Source organism: Mobula hypostoma, chromosome 2, assembly GCF_963921235.1.
Source record: "Mobula hypostoma chromosome 2, sMobHyp1.1, whole genome shotgun sequence".
In the NCBI taxonomy this organism is placed as follows: domain Eukaryota; kingdom Metazoa; phylum Chordata; class Chondrichthyes; order Myliobatiformes; family Myliobatidae; genus Mobula; species Mobula hypostoma.
In genome coordinates, this window is record NC_086098.1 from 240,505,568 (window position 1) to 240,529,542 (window position 23,975).

General features: G+C 48.6%; 1 protein-coding gene across 1 annotated transcript in view; it reads right to left on the reverse strand.

Annotated features, from left to right (window-relative positions):
* Positions 1–885: 885 nt before the first annotated feature.
* The window catches only part of LOC134337369 (carbonic anhydrase 14-like), a 28,531-nt gene continuing 5,441 nt past the window's right edge, over positions 886–23,975 (reverse strand). Inside the window, exons 3-9 of the mRNA XM_063032319.1 lie at positions 17,060–17,239; positions 14,264–14,406; positions 13,265–13,360; positions 10,485–10,551; positions 5,910–6,067; positions 1,944–2,070; positions 886–1,002 (exon numbers count right to left, since the gene is read on the reverse strand). Coding sequence (XP_062888389.1) covers positions 935–1,002; positions 1,944–2,070; positions 5,910–6,067; positions 10,485–10,551; positions 13,265–13,360; positions 14,264–14,406; positions 17,060–17,239 — 839 coding nt within the window. The 3' untranslated portion in view covers positions 886–934. The remainder of the gene's footprint in view (positions 1,003–1,943; positions 2,071–5,909; positions 6,068–10,484; positions 10,552–13,264; positions 13,361–14,263; positions 14,407–17,059; positions 17,240–23,975) is intronic.

The following is a 23,975-nucleotide window of genomic DNA, read 5'->3' on the forward strand; positions in this document are numbered from 1 at the left end:
TCAATTTCTGGGGAATTGAATCTTAACCTGGAGAGGTGACGGAGCAGGTGAGAGGGAGCAGAGTGTGGGGATAGCGAGAGATCTGAGGATTGGGGTGATGATGACTCAGTGGAGGATGGGGTGAGGATTACTATTGTAGAGCTCAGAGTGACATTTATAAAGTCATGATCTGTTTCACTGGAACGTTGATCAACTCTATTTGACACATGGGGAGATACCGGGGCAGGTGGCCATAAAAGGGAAAGGTTTAAGAAGCATCTTCAAGAGAGAAAGTGAGGTTGAGAGACTCAAAGGGAAATTCCAGAGCTCCGAGACACAATCCAGTTATTATTTAGAGATACAACATGGAACAGGCCAACAAGTTGCACTGCCCAGTCTAACCCTAGCCTAATCACAGGACAACTTACAGTGACCAGTTGACCTACTAACTGGTTCGTCAGCTGGACTGTGGGAGGAAACAACGCGATTCATGGGGAGAACATAGAAACTCCTTACAGGTGGCACCGGAATTGGACTTGGAGCTCTGGAACGGCCCAAGCTGTACGAGCATCACATGGACTGTGGTGCCCTGTTAGAGCATAAGGGGGTTCCTGGTAGCATTGTGAGACAGGGAGGTGGGCGCAGGTACAAGTGCAGGTGACCAAGCAGGCATTATTTGCACAGAATGAGATTGGAGGCATGGGCAGCAGAGGTTAAGATGAACACGTGACCAGGTCAAGGGTGGGTAGGACTGACAAGAGGAGTGTTCACGTAGTTGGATCCAGAGGTGACAAATGAAGCTGTGGATGTGTCGATGGGTGGGGTGGGGGGAGAAAGAGCACCGAAGAGCCTGAAACACTCCTCCTGGTAGACGGGGCTGAGAGCGTTCTTCCCCCACGATAGGGGCATCTTCAGAGCAATCGGGGAGCGCTCCCACTGGGGGAGAGCCCGACACTCAGTGCAGTTTCAGCGACAGCATCTTCAGAAGTTTTTGGACTGCCTTCCGAAAGGCGATGGCCCAACCTACAGGGAAGAGATGGTATCAACACAGATTCTCTCCCCATGATCTACCCGTGCTTTGAGGTGCCCTTTGCAACCTCACCCCATTTCCCCCTGAGGTATCCCACATCCCAGCCTGGGGGAGCATGCAGGGCCCTTTTTAACCTTGCCGTATTGCGAGGTACCCCACATCCCAGCCTGGGGGAGCATGCAGGGCCCTTTTTAACCTTGCCTTATTCCCCCGAGGTACCCCACATCCCAGCCTGGGGGAGCATGCAGGGCCCTTTTTAACCTTGCCTTATTGCCCCGAGGTACCCCACATCCCAGCCTGGGGGAGCATGCAGGGCCCTTTTTAACCTTGCCTTATTGCCCCGAGGTACCCCACATCCCAGCCTGGGGGAGCATGCAGGGCCCTTTTTAACCTTGCCTTATTGCCCCGAGGTACCCCACATCCCAGCCTGGGGGAGCATGCAGGGCCCTTTTTAACCTTGCCTTATTCCCCCGAGGTACCCCACATCCCAGCCTGGGGGATCACCGCACGTCAGCTCCCTGATCTGCAGTCACCAGGCACGTAGGGGAGAGAGTCGCTCCTTGGGCACAGGCAAGCTGGCCATTTACAGGTCCAGGTGGCGGGCAGTCCGGGGTCCAGACTGCCTGCCCCTTCTCTCCGGCGATGTCCGTGCCCCACTGTCCCTGAGCTCGAGTACGTTGTAGATAATCACTGTAAATAGTTTGTGAATGATGGGCAGAAAGGTCTCCTCCTGCTCCCATGTCTTGTAGTCTTCTCGAAGAATGGGGTTGGGAGGGAAAGTAAATCAGCCAGGATGGAATATTGGAGCAGATTGATGGGCCAAATGGCCTAATTCTGCCCCTGTGTGTTAAGGTCTTGTGAATTCCTAGTTACTGTTTAATGTTTTCATGAATAAACTCGATTTTTAAAGAAAAAAAAAGCATAGGGAACTCACCCACAGGGAACGAGGCCTTGACTGGCCGGTTCCCGACTGGCTGGGCCTCTCTGAAGTTATTGACCAATGGCAGAGTTTGCACAGTGTCATTTGGCGTGCGGAACAGCCCAGTCCTCAGGGTCTTGAACTGCGGGAGGGAAAGGTTGCTGCTTAGTACCTTCAGTGTTGCAAACACAACAGCCAATCTGTGCACAGCACGATCCCACAAACAGCATGGGGAGCACTCTTCCCTCCCAACACTAAGTTATTTCTTCAGCAGTTTGAACCGGGCACGACTGCCCTGGAGGTCGGCCGGTGAGAACAGTGGGAAGAGTTTAAAAGGAAGACAGATTTACAGAGCGGGCGTCTGAGTAGTGGGAGACGAGTAGGAAGGCTTTGGGGCTCAGGCAAAAGAGGGTCGAGGCCAGGTAGGTTATCTGATTAAAATAAAGACAGAGTATGTGTGTGAGGCCGGTTTTCTGTGCTCAGTGTCAGATGTGGGAGGTCCTGGAGACTCCCGGCCTCCCGGACAACCACATCTGCACCAGGTGCGTCGAGCTGAAACTCGATGACCTTTGTCTGGTCAGGGAGAGTGAGGAGGTGATGGAGAGGAGTTATAGGCAGGTAGTAACGCCAGGACCACTGGAGACAGAAGTGGGTAACAGGAGAGGGAAGAGCAAGAAGCAGGTGCTAGAGAGTACCCTGGTGGCTGTCCGCCTTAACAATAAGTACCCCTGTTTGAGTACTGTTGGGGGAGATGGGGGAAGCAACAGTGGCTGCGCCTCTGGCACTGAGTCTGGCCCTGTGGCTCAGAAGGGTAGGGAAAGGAAGAGGATGGCAGCAGTGATAGGGGACTCTGTAGTTAGGGGGTCAGACAGGCAATTCTGTGGACACAGGAAAGAAACGCAGATGGTAGTTTGCCTCCAAGGTGCCAAGGTCCAGGATGTTTCTGATGGTGTCCAGGATATCATGAAGTGGGAAGGAGAACAGCCAGAGGTTGTGGTACATATTGGAACTAACAACATAGGTAGGAAAAGGGAGGAGGTTCTGAAAAAAGACTACAGGGAGTTAGGAAAGAATTTGAGAAGCAGGACCTCAAAGGTAGTAACCTCGGGATTACTGCCTGTGCCACATGACAGTATAGGAATAGATTGAGGTGAAGGGTAAATGAGTGGCTGAGGGATTGGAGCAGGGGGGCAGGGATTCAGATTTCTGGATCATTGGGACCTCTTCCAGGGCATGTGTTACTTTCAGATGGGCTGAAGGGCCTGTTTCTCTGTTGTGGCACTCTATAACACCCACGCAAAGTGGAATGGGGTCCAAGCACCCCCCCCCACCCCCATCATAGCTCCTTGGCTCCCAAACCCCATATCCCACAAGCGCAGGTCCCAAAGTAAATCATACCTGAGACGAGCAGTGCCATGACATACTGCTGTGTAAAAGGAGGCCATTCTCCTCATCGTGTTCAATGTGCACCCAATCTCACTCCACAGCCTTCAGCCTATTCCCCTCATTCTTTTCCCCTTCCTTTGAAGGGTCTCGGCCTGAAACATCAACTGTTTATTCCCCTCCAAAGATTCTGCCTGACCTGCTGAGTTAGTCTTTATGTAGAGTCCCACAAGTTATGGTGCTTGGAGACATCACCCAGCTCTGCCGTAATGCTTTATGAATCCACCTCCCTTGTGATTCCAAGTCCCATCAGTTTACCCAGTCCCCCTCTAATCTGGCAATTTAATTTAAATCCACCCCTCCTATTATTGACCTCTCTGCTAAGGAGTCTCTACCACCCTCCTGGGTTTAAAAAAAAAATCTTTTCTAATAATTTTTATTAGGTTTATTCAGAGATAATGGTAGTGTGCTGACTCTAGTGGACTTTGGTATTAACTCACCACTACAGAGTAGCAGTTACTGCATTGCTATTACAGAGAGACTTGGGAGTCCGTGTACAGGATTTGCTAGACCTCAACCTGCTGGCTGAGTCATTGGCAAGGCAGGCAAATGTCATGTTGGCATTCATTTCGACAGGACTGGAATTTTAAAGCAAAGATGCAACATTGAGGTTTTATTGGTCAGGCTTCGCATAGATTATTGTGATCAGTTTTGGGCCCCTTATCGAAGAAAGGATGAATGGACACTGGAGAGGGTTCAGAGAAGGTTCATGGAAATGATTCTGGGAATAAAAGGGTTATTTATAGAAGGAGCATTTAATGACTCTGCTGGAGTTTAGAAGAATTGGTGGGGGTGGGGGGGGGAAGAACCTCACTGAAACCTATTGAATGTTGGTATGTATTTGGAATGTGGGAGGAAACAGGAGCACCCTAAGGAAACCTGTGTGGTCAGAGGAAGAATTTACAGACAGCGGTGGGAATTAAACATCGACAGTGAGACACTGATGGGATGTAAGGCCGGGCTGAGACCTGGGTGGGATGAAGGGCTGGCTGCGAAGTGACAGATGGAGCTCCATCTGGAAAAAGAAGGTGATTCACTTTGGAAGTCAGAATGCAGGGTTAATAGTAGGATTCTTAGCAGTGTGGAGGAACAGAGGGATCTTGGGGTCCATAGATCAGTCAAAGTTGCCGCACAAGTTAAGGCGTATGAAGTGTTGGCCATCATTACGGATTTGAGTTTGAGAGCCATGAGACAATGTTGCAGCTGTATAAAACCCTGATTTGACCACACTTGGGAGTATCTGTTTGGTTCTGGTTGCCTCATTATAGGAAGGATGTGGTAGCTTTAGAGAGGGTGCTGAAGAGATTTACCAGGACGCTGTCTGGATTAGAGAGCATATCTTGTGAGGAAAGGTTGAGCAAGGTAGGACTTTTCCCTTTGGAGCGAAGGAGTATGAGAGGTGACTTGATAGAGGTGTACAAGATGATGTGAGATTGACAGTGTGGACAGCAGGGTGGAAGTGGCTAATGGGAAAGGGTGTAATTTTAAAGTGAGTGAGGAAAGCGTAGGAGGGTGGAGTCAGAGGTAGAGTTTTGTTATATACGCTGTGGTGGGTCTGTGAAATGCAATGCCAGAGCAGATACATTGGGGTCATGTAAGAGATTCTTGGATAGGCAGATGGATGAAAGAAAAATGGAGGGGAGGGTTAGATTGGAGTAAGTTTAAAGGGTTGGCACTTCAGGAGACAAGGACCTGTACTGTGTTGTAGTGATCTGTGTTTTATGACGCCGTCCCTACTTGCACTTGCTTACATAAAATTACACAATGGGACAGAGGCCATTTGGCCCATCAGTCAATGTTGGCTGTGACGCTCAACTTTGCGTGAATAGTTTTTCCATTTGTTTATTATATAAGCATTTGTTAGTCTCGTGAGACCATGGATTTGTGCCTTGGAAGGTTTCCAGGCCGCAGGCCTGGGTAAGGTTGTATGGAAGACCGGCAGTTGCCCATGCTGCAAGTCTCCCCTCTCCACGCCACTGATGTTGTCCAAGGGAAGGGCACTAGGGCTGATACAGCTTGGTACCAGTGTCGTCGCAGGGAAATGTGTGATTAAGTGCCTTGCTCAAGGACACAACACGCTGCCACAGCTGAGGCTCGAACTCACGACCTTCAGATCACTAGACCAATGCCTTAACCACTTGGCCACATGTCAACACACAATTTGTTTAATCCAACAGTATAACCACCTACTTCCTGTTCTTTGTGCCTTGTCCGGTTACCCTTTAAATATATCCGTACAAATCACTTCAGCCACTTCCTTTATTTTAGAGTATGGTAACAGACTGTCCACCCAACAAACTTGTGCTGCCCATTTAAACCCATGTGACCCAATAACCTACCATATTAACCTGGACTGTGGGAGGAAACCCACGCAGTCACGTAGAGAACGTACAAACTTCTTACAGGCGGATGCAGGAATTGGACTCGTGTTGTTGGCACTGTAGAGTGTTACCACGTCGCCCCAATCCACATTCTCGCTACCCTTTAGGGGAAGAAGCTGCTGTTGGATTTGGAGATGCTGCCTTGGTGGCCACCTACCTGGGAAAGGGATAATGGAACCCGCTGGTGGAATATAATCCAGCGGACACTCTGGTAGCAGGGTGGTGTGGTCAGAGAGCCTCGGTAGGTGAAGTATTGGTCCAGCCGTTTAGGGAGCAGGGACCAGATATCAAAGGATGGAATCTCCACCTCCTGACCTGAGGAATCGAACAACAGCAAGGTTAGTATCAACCAAGGGGCTCAGTGGGTAAGACAGTATGACATACAGTACTGTGGAAAAAGTCTTGGGTGTGTGTGTATATATTGCTAGTATGTCTAGGATTTTTGCACAGTACTGTATTTGTCAATGTGGAATGGAAAGAGAGTTTGTAAATCTGGTGGGAGCAAAGGGTGTTGGGTGGAGCACCATGGGAGGAGGAGTACCGGGGTGGGGTAGGGGTGGTATGGGTGCAGACATACCCAGCCCCGACAGACCAGGCAAGGTGAGTTGATTCAAAACAATTGGTTTATTAATCATTACAGACAGTCTTTCTAGTGCTTCCCACTCCCTCCCTCTCCCTTATTCCCAACAACGATTCCCCTCTCCCTGTTCCCTTCCCACTGTCAGTCCAAAATAGAGACCCATATCAGAATTGGGTTTATCGTCACTCACACTCATAAGTCATGATTTGTTTTGTGTGGCAGCAGTGCAGTGCAATATATAAAGTTGCTACAGTACTCTGTGTGTGTGTGTGTGTCCTCCCATCACCCTATCATCCCTCCAGGAGTCAAATTAGACCATTTGGCCCAAGTCTCCCCCCTTCCCTCTCGACCTGGTTCTCCTGCCTTTTCCCTGCAACCTTTGACACCCTGACCAATCGAGCCATCATCTCCACTTAAATACAGTCAATAACTTGGCCTCCACAGCTGTATGTTGTAATAAATTTCACAGATTCACCACCTAACTAAAGAAATTCCTCATCAGTTTTAAGGACATCCTTCTCTCCCACCGTCTGAGTCCCACGTGCCTCCAGAGAGTAAAGATTAGTTTTATTCGTCACTCATACACTGAAATGCATCACTTGCATCCCGCCCCCCCCCCCAGTCCAAAGATGTGCTGGGGGCAGCCCACGTGTGTCACTAGACTTCTGCCGTCAACGTGCATGCCCACAACTTGCTAGCCCTAACTGTACATCCTTGGTATATGGGAGGAAGCTGGAACACCCGGAGGAATTTCGTGGTCACAGGGAGAACATGCGAACTCCTTACGGACAGCGGTGAGAATTGGACCTGGATTGCTGGCACTGTAAGACATTTACACTACCACACCAGAGGAAACTGAACCCCAATCGCAGATCGCTGGTGCTGTAACCCCCCCCCCCCCAGTTGGCTGCACTGTCAGAGGGCTGACGCATTGAACTGATGTCAGATTAGGGCCAGAACTAGAAGCGAAGGGGAAAGGTCTTCCTGACAAATCCCAAAAAAATCTGCAGGAAGTCTGAACCAAAGCAAAGTACTGGATCAGGAAAAAAATCTTAGCAGAATGAGAAGGTACAGGAAATAAAGTTCAGAGTAAACCTACTATCAAAGTATTAGGTTACTGTCTACTGCGCTTTTCTAACAGGCATTTACAGGACGACTCAGAAGTGCAATAGAGGCCCTCTGTTGGTCGAGGTTGACCATGGACATTGTGTCCTAGCTGTCTACGTGATACACAAACCAGGGCAGTATGATATGGAGAGTAAGCTGTTGCCCATGCAGCAGGCTCACCATTTCCACACAACTGGTGAGTCCAAAGGGGACGATAGATACTGATAGAGTTTGGCACCAGCAACGTCACAGAAGTTGTCAGTTGGTGTTGAACTGAACGTAGGATTGACTGCCTTGGGGATTCCAGCTCTGGATTTTTCCTCAGGGTTTATTCCCAAAGCCTTCCCCATGAGTGGGTATAGTCACAAGGCAGCTTGGGTTTGAGATCAGAGTTTTCCTTCTCCTAAATGACCTGCCAACCACGGCTGACAAGCCCCATCTGCCGGAAATGACTGGTTTTAGAGCACAGTAACCCACCTTTGCCCCTTCTGTCAGTAGAAACTGTTCCACCGGGCTTAGTAGCTAAGCCACACTTGAAGGCCAGGAGCTGGACTTGATGGCTGTAGGGTAATAATTGTTCCTGAACCCAAAGAGTGGTTGGATATACTTGGGTTATTTTCTCTGGAGCATTGGAGGCTGAGGAGTTTATAAAACTATGAGAGGCATCAGTAGGGGGACAGTCTTTGTTCTCAGGGTAGTAACGTTGAATACTGGAGGATATGCATTTAAAGTGAGAGCTGGTAAGTTTAAAGGGCATGGGTAAAATTCTGCAGATGTACCATGGGGAGCATTCTAACCGGTTACATCACTGTCTGGTGTGGAAGGGCCACTGCACAGGATCGGAAAAGACCGCAGGAAGTTGTAAACTCAACCAGCTCCATCATGGGCACCAGCCTCCCCAGCACTGAGAACACCTTGAAAAGGTGATGCCTCAGAAAGGTGGCATCCGTCATTAAGACCCCCCCCCCCTGCAAATCACCCAGGACATGTCCTCTTCCCATTGCTACCATCAGGGAGGAGGTACGGGAGCCTGAAGACACACACTCAAGGTTTCAGGAACAGCTTCTTCCCCTCAGCCTTCATATTTCTAAATCTAAGTGGACAGTAAAGCCACATACACTACCTCATTATTTTTCCTCTTTGAAGATGTGTATATCTTTATTGCAATTCAGTTTTTTTTATTATGATATTTTGCAATCTACTGCTGTTGCTAAAAAACCAAATTTCATGACCTAAGTCAGTGATATTAAATCTGATTCTGAAGTTTCGTTTACACAGAGCAGAGGGTGCCTGGTGCCTGGAATGGGGTGGTGGAAGTGGAGACAGTGGTGGTGTTTAGGGAATGGTGAGATATGGATCATATGCGGGCACAAGAGGTTTATTTTATTTTAGCATCGTGGCTGACACAGGCATTGTGGGCCAAAGGGCCTGTTCCTATTAACACACAATACTGGAGGAACTCAGCAGGTCAGGCCGCACATTGGAGAGGAATAAGCAGTCACTGCTGCAAGCTGAGGCCCTTCACCAGACCTGTACCTCTGCCCTACTGTGTGTTCAAGTGTCCAGATGTGTTGAAGAAATAGCTGCCAGTTTGTACTCCCCTATCCTTATCCCCATCCCCTCCCCTCCCCACCTTCCTTTCCAGTCCTGGTGAAGAGTCTCGGCCTGAAACGTCAGTTGCTTATTCCTTTCCATAGATGCTACCTGACCTGCTGAGTTCCTCCAGCATTCTGTGTGTGTGTTGCTCAAGATTTCCAGCATCTGCAGAATCTCGTGTCTATGTTTAAGCCACTGTTAACCTCGTGAACAGAAGGACTGGGTTTAATTTAGCATTGTGGTCAGCATAGACATTGTGGGCCAAAGGGCCTGATTCTGAACTGTACAGTTCTACATAAGGTCAGGCAGCGTCTATGGAAGGAGAAACTACAACCCTTTGTCCAGGTAATTGGTAGGGTCTGATCCCAATGAGTTTGAGATGATGTATTTTGGGAAGTCAAATAGGGTAGGTTGTTGAGAAAACATTGTTAAACATAGGGGCCAAGGTCTCTAGTTCCCAAAGAAAGTGACAATACGGGTAGAGATATTAACATAGACTAAAGATTGGTTTGATGGCTTTGGACCCGTACTCACTGGCAGTTTAGAAGAATAAGAGGGGGAGGATCTCATTGAAACCTACCTAGTGTTGAAAGGCCTGGTTAAAGTAAACATGCAGAGGACGTTTCCCAAGTGGGGGAGTCTAGGGCACAGCCTCAGAATGGAAGGAAGTGCCCCTTGGAACAGAGGAGGAGGAATATCCTTTATCTAGAAGGCGGTGAATCTGTGGCAATGAACTCCACAGGTGGCTGTGGAGGACAAGTTATTGAGTATATTTAAAGGTGAGGGCGATTGGTCAGGACATCAAAGGTCACGGAGAACAGTGGGATAGAAGGCATCCTTGAGGATAGTGCTTGGATACAGGTAGGGAAGATTTATAGAGAAGAGGGCCAAATGCAGGCAAATTCATGGAGGCATAGTGGCTAACATAACGCCTTACGTGCCAGCAATTGGGGTTCAATTCCCAGTCCTGTCGGTATGTTCTCCTGGGGTTTCCTCCACAGTCTAAAGACGTACCGATTAGGGTTAGTAAGTTCAGGCACGGGGCCCCCAGCACATCCTTGTACTGTGTTGGCCATTGATAACGAAGCATTTCACTGTCTGTTTCATTGTACATGTGACAAATAAAGCCATCTTTAATCCAGGTTGGTAGCTTGGTCAACACAGGTGAGTTGGGCCAAAGGGCCTGTTTTCCTGTGGTGTAAACCCATTCCATTAGAAATTAATCCTTCTCTGGTTCTCCCTGCAGCTTCAGGCTGACCCCACTGGAGAGGGCTCCAAACCTTCGGCTGTCTGACCCAGAGCCAGCGGACTGACATACTGAGCTAAGACAGTGCTGGTAAAAGGACAGCCGGGGTTATAGGATGCTTGCGGTGACCTGGGGTTGACGGTCTGATCCAGCCAGTGCATCATACAGCTCTTCCTAACGGCTGGGGCTCGCAGACACCTTACCTGCAAATGGGATCGATTCCAAGTGACGCAGGATATTTTCATAAGCTGGATTTTTAAATTTCCCAACCTTCATTAAATATAAAAAAGTGCAATATTAGTACCTCCCCCACAATGTTTGCTGCATTTTGTTCACACGGGAGTTTTGATTCAATTATAGATTGATTAAAAAATTAGCTCATTCAGTCACTTGGCCATTGATCCATACAGTGAAATGTGCCGTTTGCATCGACAGCTTACACCGTCCAAAGCTGTGCTGGGGGGCAAGTGTCACCGCGCTTCTGGCGCCAGCGTAGCGTGCCCACAATTTACTCAGCCTAACCCGTACATCTCCGGAAAGTGGGGGGAAGCCCACGCTGTCGCGGGGAGAATGTATGTACAAACTCCTTACAGACAGTGGAGGAAACTGAACTCTGATCCATGATCTCTGGCACCAAGCCCCCACACCTCCTGTAAGCCATCCATTAGTGGCCGTTCAGGGGTTGGGGGTGAGCTGCCGTCTTGAACCACTGCAGTCTGTGTGGAGAAGCTGCTCTCGTAGTGCTGTAGGGGAGGCAAGTCCTAGGATTTAGACCCCATGACACAGACTTGGCCAAGGTGTTCCCAAGTCGGGAAGGGCGAGGGGGAACCTGCGGCTGGTGGTTTCCCTGTGCCCTCTGGGAGAGGGTGGCAGGTTGGGGAAGTGCTTTCGAAGTAGCCCGGACGAGTAACTGTGGGAGTTTGTAGACAGTGGGAAATGCAGCTAATGTGGTAGAGGGAGGGAGTGCCAGTTGTGTGTTCTGGATGGCCATGGAGTAACACAGCACAGAAACCGGTCCTGTAGTCCGACTGATCCATGCTGACCACAGCATTGTACTTGCTAGTCCCAGACGCCTGCATTCAGCCAGTAACCCACCAATCCCCTCCCCTCCACACACCCATCTAAATGCCTCTTAAATGCTGTGATTGTACCCACCTCAACCACTTCCGAAAGCTCATTCCAGAATTCCAGTAATTCGCTTTACTTAAAGCAAGACCTTTGTCTTTGTTAAAATCTCGCTTTAAGTAAGAACTGGAATTTGATGGTAAACGTGGTGGGACAGCAGAAACCTGATTGGTTAATCCTCAACCAATCAGGAGGGATGGACGACAGAGGGGTATAAATGTCGCTGGACTAGTCCTGCCCAGGTATCGTCCCTGATGAAGATGGTAGTGTTTGTCTTTGAAACATTGGTTTAAAATTGATATCTGTACCCAGTTGGAAACTTGAGAAGGGTTTATTCGTAGTAAGGTAGTCTTCATGGACCATTCAGAAAACCTGATGGTGGAGAGGAAGAAGCTGTTCCTAACATGTTGAATGTGTGTCTTCTGGCTCCTGTACCACCTTCCTCCTAGGTGGTAGCAATGAGATGGTAGCCTTGATGCACCGTCTCTCAAAGACATCTGCAGTGGTGAGGAGGGTGTACTCGTGATGAAGCAGACTGAGACTACAACCCTGTGCAGCTTTTCCCCACTGTGGTGCACGGTCGGTGCGTCCACAGCAGGCGGTGATGCAACCCATCAGAATTCTCTCTATGGTACATCTTTAGAAATTTGTGAGTGTTTGGTGATTCAGATATTGCCAGGGATTGTTGGAGATGCTCTCTCTCGGGGAAGTGGGAAGTCTCTGTGTCATTCACTGTGGAGCACCCACCCTCTGGTTTTCTCTACAATTAGCTGATTGGTCAGCACAGGAGTGGCTGGATAACTCCCCCTTTCATAATTATACCTGGGGCTCTCACCACTCTAAGTAATAATGGACTGGCAGAATTAACTCCCACTTACCTTACACCAACAATCCTTTTGTAGGGAAACGTTCCAGAAGCAAACTTATCCTCTAATACAGAAATAGACTTACTCTGACTGGGATCGCTTTTCAAGGGAGGAGGGAGTGAGCACTGCAACTACCTGGGCATCGACCTTTCAGAGGATCTATCCTGCCCCCAACACGCAGTGTCACAATTATGAAGAAAGCACACCTGTAGATCTACTTCATGAGGGGTTTGAGAAGGTTTGGTATGTCACTAAAGACTTGCAATTTCTATAGATGTACTGGTGACCTCTTCAAGAGGCAGTGTCTCGGGGGGGGGCATCCATTATTAAGGACCCTCATCACTCAGAACGTGCCCTCTTCTCATTACTACTATCAGGGAGGAGGTACAGGAGCCTGAAGATCCACACTCAGCATTTCAGGAACAGCTTCTCCCCCTCTGCCATCAGATTTCTGAAGGTCCATGAACACTGTCTCATGATTTATCTTTGCACTACTTATGTTGTAACTTATTGTAATGTTTATGCCTTGGCATTGAACTGCCGACACAATACATTTCAGGACTCATGTCAGTAATAATGAACCTGATTCTGACTCTAGTGCTATCTAATGGGTGGAGGTTAGAGCTACTCATTACACTCTTGACGGTTTACAATGTAAACTTTACATAAACACAATCTGGAAATCCAAGCAACACACACAAAATACTGTTGGAATGCAGCAGGTCAGGCAACGTCGGTGGAGGGGAAGAAACAGTGACCTTTCACAAGCACTGGAAAGGAAGAGAGAATAAGAAAGGCAGAGTATAAGTTTGCAGGTGAAGGAGCAGGAATCTGATAGGAAAGTGGAAGAAAGGGAAGGAGGGCAACCATAGGGAGGTGATGGGAAGGGGTGAGAGAATAACCAGAGAAAGAGAGGAGGAGGGGGAACTGGTTACATGCAGGGTTCCTACTCTAAAGCATGATGGAGACCAATCGACACTGCAATACCTCACCTCCAGCAGAACTCCCAGGACCACCAGCCCGTCTGCCTTCCTCATGGCCTCTAACACGTTCTGATATTTCTCTGAGTTGTAATGAACTATGTGCATCTGGGAGAAACCAAAAACGGATTGTAAACACTGCTGTTGTGACCATGGGAACTCGGTGCGAAGTACAGCGTTATCTCGCCGTTCAGCCACTGGGGCGTCAGTGTTTGGATTTTGAAAATCCTCAGCAGGGTGGCTGAGGAAGACAGCTCCCATTTGTCAGGGACAACCAGGACCATTTCAGACCAGTGTTGATCACAGACTCCTCGAATGCAGTAACAGTCCCTTCCCCAAGACCGCAGTCACCATCAAACACCCATCCACAATCATCTCATTTTAGTCCCCACGTCTGTCTGCTTCCCCCAGGTTCTACCCTCTCAGTCAGAGACCTTTACTTGGGACTGTGGGAGGAGGGAACACAAAGGGGCCGGAGTTTGCAAAGCAGAGCTGGGGGAAGAGTAACAAAACCATTAAACACGGGAGCAGAATTTGGCCCATTGCCATTCTATCATGGCTGATTTATCCCATTCTTCTGCCTTCTCTCTGTAATTACACTAACCCTCACCGGAATGTCTTCAGAACGTGGGAGGAAACCTAAGCACCCAGAGGAAATCCGCACAGTCATGGGGAGAACATGCAGACTCCTTACAGACAGTGGTGGGAATTGAATTCGGGTCACTGGCTCTGTAAAGCGTTACACTATCCACTGCACCACCACGTTACCCCTGTGTTTAGCCTGAATTTGTACCAACTCAGTCTGGGGCTGTGTGAGACGCGGACCGAAGGAGAAGTGGCCATTACAGTGAAACTTATGGTCCCTGGTGACAAACATGAGAGGCTTTCGCCCGCACCATAACCCCGACGTTTAAACTCTGTCCCTGGAGTAAGGGTTGGAGGGGACGGATGAAGCAACAGTCAAAGGTTTCAGTGGATGGGAGAAGGGAGTGAGGGGGCAAAGGTTCCTACCTCGGCAGGTGCCCTCTCGCCGTCAATGAGGTGCTCCGATCCACTGGGCCACACCAGGCTCCCCCAGTGGAAGTGTAGCTGTGCGGCCCGGTACTTGTGGGGCAAGCTGCTGATGTACATGGTGGATGGGAGGTCCATCTGCACTGCAGGGAGGGAGCAAGAGAGCAGTTAGAGAGCAGAGCACGAATAAACTCTCTTCCTGCATGGCTGAATCGCACCAGTTGGCCATTTCTCTCACACACGTACGCTGAAGGATCAACTTTACTTGCCATATACATTTACACAGATCAGGAATTTGCTGTGGTTATAAAGAATAAATAATTATATAAAAATAAAGTTCGGGGTTAAAGTTTGGACATGGAATAAAATATGCATAAATACCATCACGTATTTACAATGTTAAGAGCTCATTTTTTAGGCATCCGTTAGTCTCATGGATTTTGGAAGGGTTAGGGTTAGGGTTAGAAACATAGAAACATAGAAAATAGGTGCAGGAGTAGGCCATTCGGCCCTTCGAGCCTACACCGCCATTTATTATGATTATGGCTGATCATCCAACTCAGAACCCCGCCCCAGCCTTCCCTCCATACCCCCTGATCCTCGTAGCCACAAGGGCCATATCTAACTCCCTCTTAAATATAGCCAATGAACTGGCCTCAACTGTTTCCTGTGGCAGAGAATTCCACAGATTCACCACTCTCTGTGTGAAGAAGTTTTTCCTAATCTCGGTCCTAAAAGGCTTCCCCTCTATCCTCAAACTGTGGCCCCTCGTTCTGGACACGAAGGTTAACACCTTAACCACTTGGCTATGCACCAACATCTGTTAAGAGCTTTATAAAAGTGGTTTAAGGTGCTGCTTACAGGGCAGTGACAGGGGTAACAGATAGAGATGGGTGGGGTGGAGAAGTAGAATGGTTGATCAGATTAGAAGCCTGGGAGAAGATTGTGTGATTTTTGTTTTATAGCCCTGTAGCACTTTCCAGAACAGAGTTTTTGGAAAAGGCAGTTTGCAGTTTCAAATGTTGCTGTGATTACAGTACCCACACTTATTTCCAATTCCAATGATGATCGTTCTCTCTCCCTCTCACCTTATCCCACCCCTCTCTCTCTCTCCTACTCCCTGCCCCATCCCTGTGACCCCATCCCCATCCCTGTAATCTCCCACCATCTCCTACACACCCCTCCCCATCTCTGTGACCCCCTTCCTCCCCTAATTTTCAGTATCCCCACTCCCCTACATGCCTCCCCGTGATCCAAACACTCCCCTACACCCCTCCCCATCCCTGTGACCTCCCACCATCTCCTACATACCCCACCTCATCTCTGTGACCCCCCTTCCTTCCCTACACCCCTCATCGCTGTGTTCTCCCCTCCCCTACACCCCTCCTTATCCCCTCCCCCTTTGTCCCTTTCTCCCTTTCTCTCTCCTCCCGATCCATCCAACAACTTCTACGCCCACCCAAGCTGCATCACCCGGTTTCACTCTCCTGCCCATCACGCACACACCTCCACTAGGCCCCCCTCACCTGTTTCCATCTGCCTTATCCATCTCCATTATGCTCCACCTCCCTTTTCTATCAGATTCCACCATCTGCACCTTGTCGCCTCCACCTATCACCTCTCAGCCTCCATCACTATACACACTCCCCCCTCACTACTCCTACCTATCACTACTCCTCAACTGGGTCCACCCATCCTCTGTCACTATTCCCCCTCTCCCTCCGTCTACCTATCCACTTTCCTTCTCAGTCCCAATCTCCTGCCTTCTCACACTCCCTTCATGCCCCTAATCTGTCAACCTCTGCCTTAAATATACATACACACCTGGCCTTCACAGCGGCCTGTGACAAAGAATTCCACAGATTCACCACTCTCTGGCTAAAGAAATTCCTCCTCATCTCTGTTCTAAAAGGACGCTCCTCTATTTTGTCCTCTGATCTTAGACCTGGAACCTGAAACACCATCCATACCCCTCCACAGACGCTGCCTGACCTGCTGATGAGTGGAGGAGGGTTGGCAGAATGATGGGTAGTGTGGAGAGAATAAAATGAGGTCAATGTAAGTGGATCATTGGACAGAGTCCTGAAGGGCCTGTTTCTGTTGTGTGTGTGTGTCTCTCTCTCTTTCTCTCTCTCTCTCTCTCTCTCTCTCTCGTGCAGACGAGGAGGAGGGAAGAGATTCAGGTCACAATGGGGACCATTCTAGTTGGCTTCAGTACATTACTCAGTGAGCAAGGTGACCAAAACAGTTGGAACGTCAGATAGACAATCCCAAGCTCAGCTGTCAAAGGAGGAGGGTCAGGCATGAGATTAGCAACCCCATCCCATGAAAACCCAGAGCTACAGAAACTCCAGAAACTAACAGAAGCTCCAAAGACCTCATCCCTAGGAGAGGAAAGATCCTTGCCAGGAGAGGGCTGAGGTCGTGGTGAAAGTGGAAGCCACAGGCCCTATCAGCCCAGGACAGAGGGCTCTGGTGAGCTGCTGTCACCCTGTAAAGATGGTGTGGAGTGGGTGTGGTACATGACAGGAAACAGGAGACATAGACATCGATGTCTATGCTGACCAAAATGCCAATTGAATCCCAGCTGCCTGCATGTGTTCAATATTGTGGGCACATTATGTTGGCACCAGAAGCATGTGGGCTGCCCGGTACCATACTCGCTGATTTGATTTGATGCAAACCGCCGCATTACACACATATGACAAACAAAGTTTATCTTTTAATTCTCCCCCCTCTCCCTCCCCCGTTCGTGCCCCTGCCTCTGAAAGGCGGTGGTCACTGCTGCTTCCTCACCTGTGTGGCCATTGTTGGAGAGGGTGAGGGCGTCGCACGACGGGTCACTGTAACCGCTTAACCGAACGGTTTTCAGCGAGCGGTCATACTGGGTGTTCAGCGTCTGGATGTTGATGGGGGACTGCGCTTCCTTGCCGCAGTACACAAACTCTTCCTGCCAGTGTTTGACTCCCAGGGGACCTGGCGTATTGACATGGTGACATTTTGTTTAATATCGGCACGCGTGCTGAGTTACAGTGAGAAGGTCTGGTTGCAGGCGGCACATCCCACTCCCGGGATCTTCAAAACGCAGAGCCTCAAAAAGGCGACATCCATCATTAACAACCCTCACCACCTGAGTCACACCCTCCGCTCACTGCTACCATCGAGGAGGAGCTACAGGAGCCTGGAGACCCACACTCAATGATTCAGAAACAGTTGCTTCCCCTCTGCCGTCGGATGGCCCCACGGTTAGCGTGATGCCATGACAGCTTGCGACATCAGAACTCGGGGTTCAATTCTGATAAGGAGTCAGTATGTCCTCCCCAGTGAATGCGTGGGTTTCCCCCGGGCGCTCTGCTTTCCTCCCACAGTGCGCTGTATCTCTAATAAATAAATTATTATATTTCTGTATGGTCCATTAACCCCTACAATGTTATTCTGTTTTTGCATCATTTATTTATATATATTCGAAGAAGGAGTCTAAGAGTTTGAGTGGGAGTGCCGAGAAAGAGATTTTTGAAATTTTCGTTTTTTTCTCTCCAACGACTTTCTGAGAGGCGGGACTGCGCAGGCGTGTGACGTCGGGCAGTGCAGCGCGGCAGATTTAAAAGGAACAAAGCCTCATAGAGCGGGCAGCGTAGTTTGCGGGCTGCGGAGTGAGCCGGGAGCAGAGTGAAGACTTAAGGGCTTCGGCTCACCGGGCTTAGGCGGAAGCGGGCGAGGCGAGGAAGGTTTGACATTCATTTTCTGTTGTTATTTGAGGAGAGGGGCAGTATGACTGTGAGGGCAGTTTGCTGTTCTCGGTGTCGGATGTGGGAGGCCCTGGAGTCTCCAAGCCTCCCGGACGTCTACATCTGCACCAAGTGCATCGAGATGCAGCTCCTAAGGGACCGCGTTACGGAACTAGAGTTGCAGCTCGATGACCTTCATCTGGTCAGGGAGAGTGAGGAGGTGATAGAGAGGAGTGGAAGGCAGGTGGTCACGCCGGGGCCACGGGAGGCAGACAAGTGGGTCACGGTTAGGAGGGGGAAGGGGAAGAGTCAGGTGATGGGGAGTACCCCGGTGGCTGTGCCCCTTAACAACAGGTACTCCTGTTTGAGTACTGTTGGGGGGGACAGCTTACCCGGGGGAAGCGACAGTGGCCGTGCCTCCGGCACAGAGTCCGGCCCTGTAGCTCAGAAGGGTAGGGCAAGGAAGAGGAGGGCAGTTGTGATAGGGGACTCGATAGTAAGGGGGTCAGATAGGCGATTCTGTGGACGCAGTCCAGAGACCCGGATGGTAGTTTGCCTCCCTGGTGCCAGGGTCCGGGATATTTCTGATCGTGTCCAAGATATCCTGAAGTGGGAGGGTGAGGAGCCAGAGGTCGTGGTACATATAGGTACCAATGACATAGGTAGGAAAAGGGATGAGGTCCTGAAAGGAGAATATAGGGAGCTAGGAAGGGAGTTGAGAAAAAGGACCGCAAAGGTAGTAATCTCGGGATTACTGCCTGTGCCACGCGACAGTGAGAGTAGGAATGCGATGAGGTGGAGGATAAATGCGTGGCTGAGGGATTGGAGCAGGGGGCAGGGATTCAAGTTTTTGGATCATTGGGACCTCTTTTGGCGCAGGCGTGACCTGTACAAAAAGGACGGGTTACACTTGAATCCTAGGGGGACCAATATCCTGGCAGGGAGATTAGCGGGGGCTACTGAGGTGACTTTAAACTAGAATGGTTGGGGGGTGGGAATCAAATTAAAGAGGCTAGGCGTGAGGAGGTTAGTTCACAACAGAGGGATGGGAACCAGTGCAGAGAGACAGAGGGGTGTAAAGTGAGGGTAGAAGCAAAAAGTACAAAGGAGAAAAGTAAAAGTGGTAGGCCGACAAATCCAGGGCAAGCATTAAAAAGGGCTAAGAGAGTTGTAAAAGAGCGCCTGAAGGCTTTATGTGTCAATGCAAGGAGCATTCGTAATAAGGTGGATGAATTGAAAGTGCAGATTGTTATTAATGATTATGATATAGTTGGGATCACAGAGACATGGCTCCAGGGTGACCAGGGATGGGAGCTCAACGTTCAGGGATATTCAATATTCAGGAGGGATAGACATGAAGGAAGGGGAGGTGGGGTGGCGTTGCTGGTTAAAAAAGAGATTAACGCAATAGAAAGGAAGGACATAAGCCGGGAAGATGTGGAATCGATATGGGTAGAGCTGCGTAACACTAAGGGGCAGAAGACGCTGGTGGGAGTTGTGTACAGGCCACCTAACAGTAGTAGTGAGGTCGGAGATGGTATTAAACAGGGGGGAAATGTGTGCAATAAAGGAACAGCAGTTATAATGGGTGACTTCAATCTACATGTAGACTGGGTGAACCAAATTGGTAAAGGTGCTGAGGAAGAGGATTTCTTGGAATGTATGCGGGATGGTTTTTTGAACCAACATGTCGAGGAACTAACTAGAGAGCAGGCTATTCTGGACTGGGTTTTGAGCAATGAGGAAGGGTTAATTAGCGATCTTGTCGTGAGAGGCCCCTTGGGTAAGAGTGACCATAATATGGTGGAATTCTTCATTAATATGGAGAGTGAGATAGTTAATTCAGAAACAAAGGTTCTGAACTTAAAGAGGGGTAACTTTGAAGGTATGAGACGTGAATTAGCTAAGATAGACTGGCAAATGACACTTAAAGGATTGACGGTGGATATGCAATGGCAAGCATTTAAAGGTTGCATGGATGAACTACAACAATTGTTCATCCCAGTTTGGCAAGAGAATAAATCAAGGAAGGTAGTGCACCCGTGGCTGACAAGAGAAATTAGGGATAGTATCAATTCCAAAGAAGTAGCATACAAATTAGCCAGAGAAAGTGGCTCACCTGAGGACTGGGAGAAATTCAGAGTTCAGCAGAGGAGGACAAAGGGCTTAATTAGGAAGGGGAAAAAAGATTATGAGAGAAAACTGGCGGGGAACATAAAAACGGACTGTAAAAGCTTTTATAGATATGTAAAAAGGAAAAGACTGGTAAAGACAAATGTAGGTCCCCTGCAGACAGAAACAGGTGAATTGATTATGGGGAGCAAGGACATGGCAGACCAATTGAATAATTACTTTGGTTCTGTCTTCACTAAGGAGGACATAAATAATCTTCCAGAAATAGTAAGGGACAGAGGGTCCAGTGAGATGGAGGAACTGAGTGAAATACATGTTAGTAGGGAAGTGGTGTTAGGTAAATTGAAGGGACTGAAGGCAGATAAATCCCCAGGGCCAGATGGTCTGCATCCTAGAGTGCTTAGGGAAGTAGCCCAAGAAATAGTGGATGCATTAATGATAATTTTTCAAAACTCGTTAGATTCTGGACTAGTTCCTGAGGATTGGAGGGTGGCTAATGTAACCCCACTTTTTAAAAAAGGAGGGAGAGAGAAACTGGGGAATTATAGACCGGTTAGCCTGACGTCGGTGGTGGGGAAACTGCTGGAGTCAGTTATCAAGGATGTGATAACAGCACATTTGGAAAGCGGTGAAATGATTGGACAAAGTCAGCATGGATTTGTGAAAGGAAAATCATGTCTGACGAATCTCATAGAATTTTTTGAGGATGTAACTAGTAGAGTGGATAGGGGAGAACCAGTGGATGTGGTATATTTGGATTTTCAAAAGGCTTTTGACAAGGTCCCACACGGGAGATTAGTGTGCAAACTTAAAGCACACGGTATTGGGGGTAAGGTATTGGTGTGGGTGGAGAATTGGTTAGCAGACAGGAAGCAAAGAGTGGGAATAAACGGGACCTTTTCAGAATGGCAGGCGGTGACTAGTGGGGTACCGCAAGGCTCAGTGCTGGGACCCCAGTTGTTTACAATATATATTAATGACTTGGATGAGGGAATTAAATGCAGCATCTCCAAGTTTGCGGATGACACGAAGCTGGGTGGCAGTGTTAGTAGTGAGGAGGATGCTAAGAGGATGCAGGGTGACTTGGATAGGTTGGGTGAGTGGGCAAACTCATGGCAGATGCAATTTAATGTGGATAAATGTGAAGTTATCCACTTTGGTGGCAAAAATAGGAAAACAGATTATTATTTGAATGGTGGCCGATTAGGAAAAGGGGAGGTGCAACGAGACCTGGGTGTGATTATACACCAGTCATTGAAAGTGGGCATGCAGGTACAGCAGGCGGTGAAAAAGGCGAATGGTATGCTGGCATTTATAGCGAGAGGATTCGAGTACAGGAGCAGGGAGGTACTACTGCAGTTGTACAAGGCCTTGGTGAGACCACACCTGGAGTATTGTGTGCAGTTTTGGTCCCCTAATCTGAGGAAAGACATCTTTGCCATAGAGGGAGTACAAAGAAGGTTCACCAGATTGATTCCTGGGATGGCAGGACTTTCATATGAAGAAAGACTGGATGAACTGGGCTTGTACTCGTTGGAATTTAGAAGATTGAGGGGGGATCTGATTGAAACGTATAAGATCCTAAAGGGATTGGACAGGCTAGATGCAGGAAGATTGTTCCCGATGTTGGGGAAGTCCAGAACGAGGGGTCACAGTTTGAGGATAGAGGGGAAGCCTTTTTGGACCGAGATTAGGAAAAACTTCTTCACACAGAGAGTGGTGAACCTGTGGAATTCTCTGCCACAGCAAACTGTTGAGGCCAGTTCATTGGCTATGTTTAAGAGGGAGTTAGATATGGCCCTTGTGGCTACAGGGGTCAGGGGGTATGGAGGGAAGGCTGGGGCGGGGTTCTGAGTTGGATGATCAACCGTGATCATAATAAATGGCGGTGCAGGCTCGAAGGGCCGAATGGCCTACTCCTGCACCTATCTTCTATGTTTCTATGTTTCTATAATTTATAATTTGGGGTGAGTTAAAGTATTTGCACTGTACTGCTGCCACAAAACAACTATTGACACGACACCGAAATCAATGACAACATATCAAAGGTTCAAAAAACTACCTAATGATAGAAATCTAGCAGGAAGGAGCTTAAGAAAGAAATTAGAAGAGGCCACGAGAAGGCCTTGGCAGACAGGATTAAGGAAAACCCCAAGGTATTCTACACGGCGGGAGGAGAAGATGGCGGTGTGCCTGTGCGTGCGCAGCCCTCCGGTGAAAAATGATGTCGTATCTGTTAAATAGGGGCCGTGGACAATTCTGATTTGATGGAGGATGGAGGTGAAAGCACAGAGGAACATCTGGAGAAATTTCTGAAACGCCCGTCCGCTGCTGTCGTTACTGTGCGGTCGGGAATCTTTCGGAGGGTAGGCCTCAAAATCCCCGGCTTTGCCTGCTTTTGGTGACCGAGAAGGAGGTCGAATCGTTCGGACAGAGATGGTGCTCAGTACTCGGTGTCGGAGAGCTGATCAGAGCTCGAAGTTTTCGGACGACTCAGAGTCGGATTGTGGTCGGCATGGCAGGGAGAGTTTTCCTTCCTTCTCCCGTCTGCGTGAGATGTGGGACATTTGAGAGACTTTGAACTTTACTGTGCTCACGGACTTCCTTCATCAAGTTATGGTATTGTTGCACTGTTGTAACTATATGTATAATTATGTGGTTTTGTCAGTTTTTTCAGTCTTGGTCTGTCCTGTGTTTTATGATATCACACCGGAGGAAATATTGTATCATTTCTTAATGCATGCATTACTAAATGACAATAAAAGAGGACAACGTGTCTTCATAATCTAAAAAAAAGTATGTGAAGAGAAAGAGGATAAGACGTGGGAGAGTAGGACCAATCAAGTGTGACAGTGGAAATGTGTGTATGGAACCAGAGGAGATAGCAGAGGTACTTAATGAATACTTTGCTTCAGTATTCACTGCAGAAAAGGATCTTGGCGATTGCAGGGATGGCTTACAGCAGACTGAAAAGCTTGAGCATGTAGAAGAGGATGCGCAGGAGCTTTTGGAAAGCATCAAGTAGGATAGGTCACTGAGACTGGACAAGATGTACCCAGGCTACTGTGGGAGGCGAGGGAGGAGATTGCTGAGCCTCTGGCAATGATCTTTGCATCATCAATGGGGACAGGAGAAGTTTTTGAGGATTGGAGGGTTGTGGATGTTGCTCCATTATTCAAGAAAAGGAGTAGAGATAGCCCAGGAAATTATAGACCAATGAGCCTTACTTCAGTGGTTGGTAAGTTGATGGAGAAGATCCTGAGAGGCAGGATTTATGAACATTTGGAGAGGCAAAATATGATTAGGAATAGTCAGCATGGCTTTGTCAAAGGCAGGTCGTGCCTTATGAGCCTGACTGAATTTTTTGAGGATGTGACTAAACACATTGATGAAGGTAGAGCAGTAGATGTAGTGTTTATGGATTTCAGCAAGGCATTTAACAAGGTATCCCATGCAAGGCTTATTGAGAAAGTAAGGAGGCATGGGATCCAAGGGGACATTGCTTTGTGGATCCAGAGCTGGCTTGCCCACAGAAGGCAAGGAGTGGTTGTAGATGGGCCATATTCTGTATGGAGGTCAGTCACCAGTGGTGTGCCTCAGGGATCTGTTCTGGGACCTCTACTTTTTATAAATGACCTGGATGAAGAAGTGGAGGGATGGGTTAGTAAACACAAAGGTTGGAGGTGTTGTGGATAGTGTGGAGGGCTGTCAGAGGTTACAGCGGGATAGTGATAGGATGCAAAACTGGGCTGAGAAGTGGCAGATGGAGTTCAACCCAGATAAGTGTGAGGTGGCTCATTTTGGTAGGTCAAATATGATGACAGAATATAGTATTAATGGTAAGACTCTTG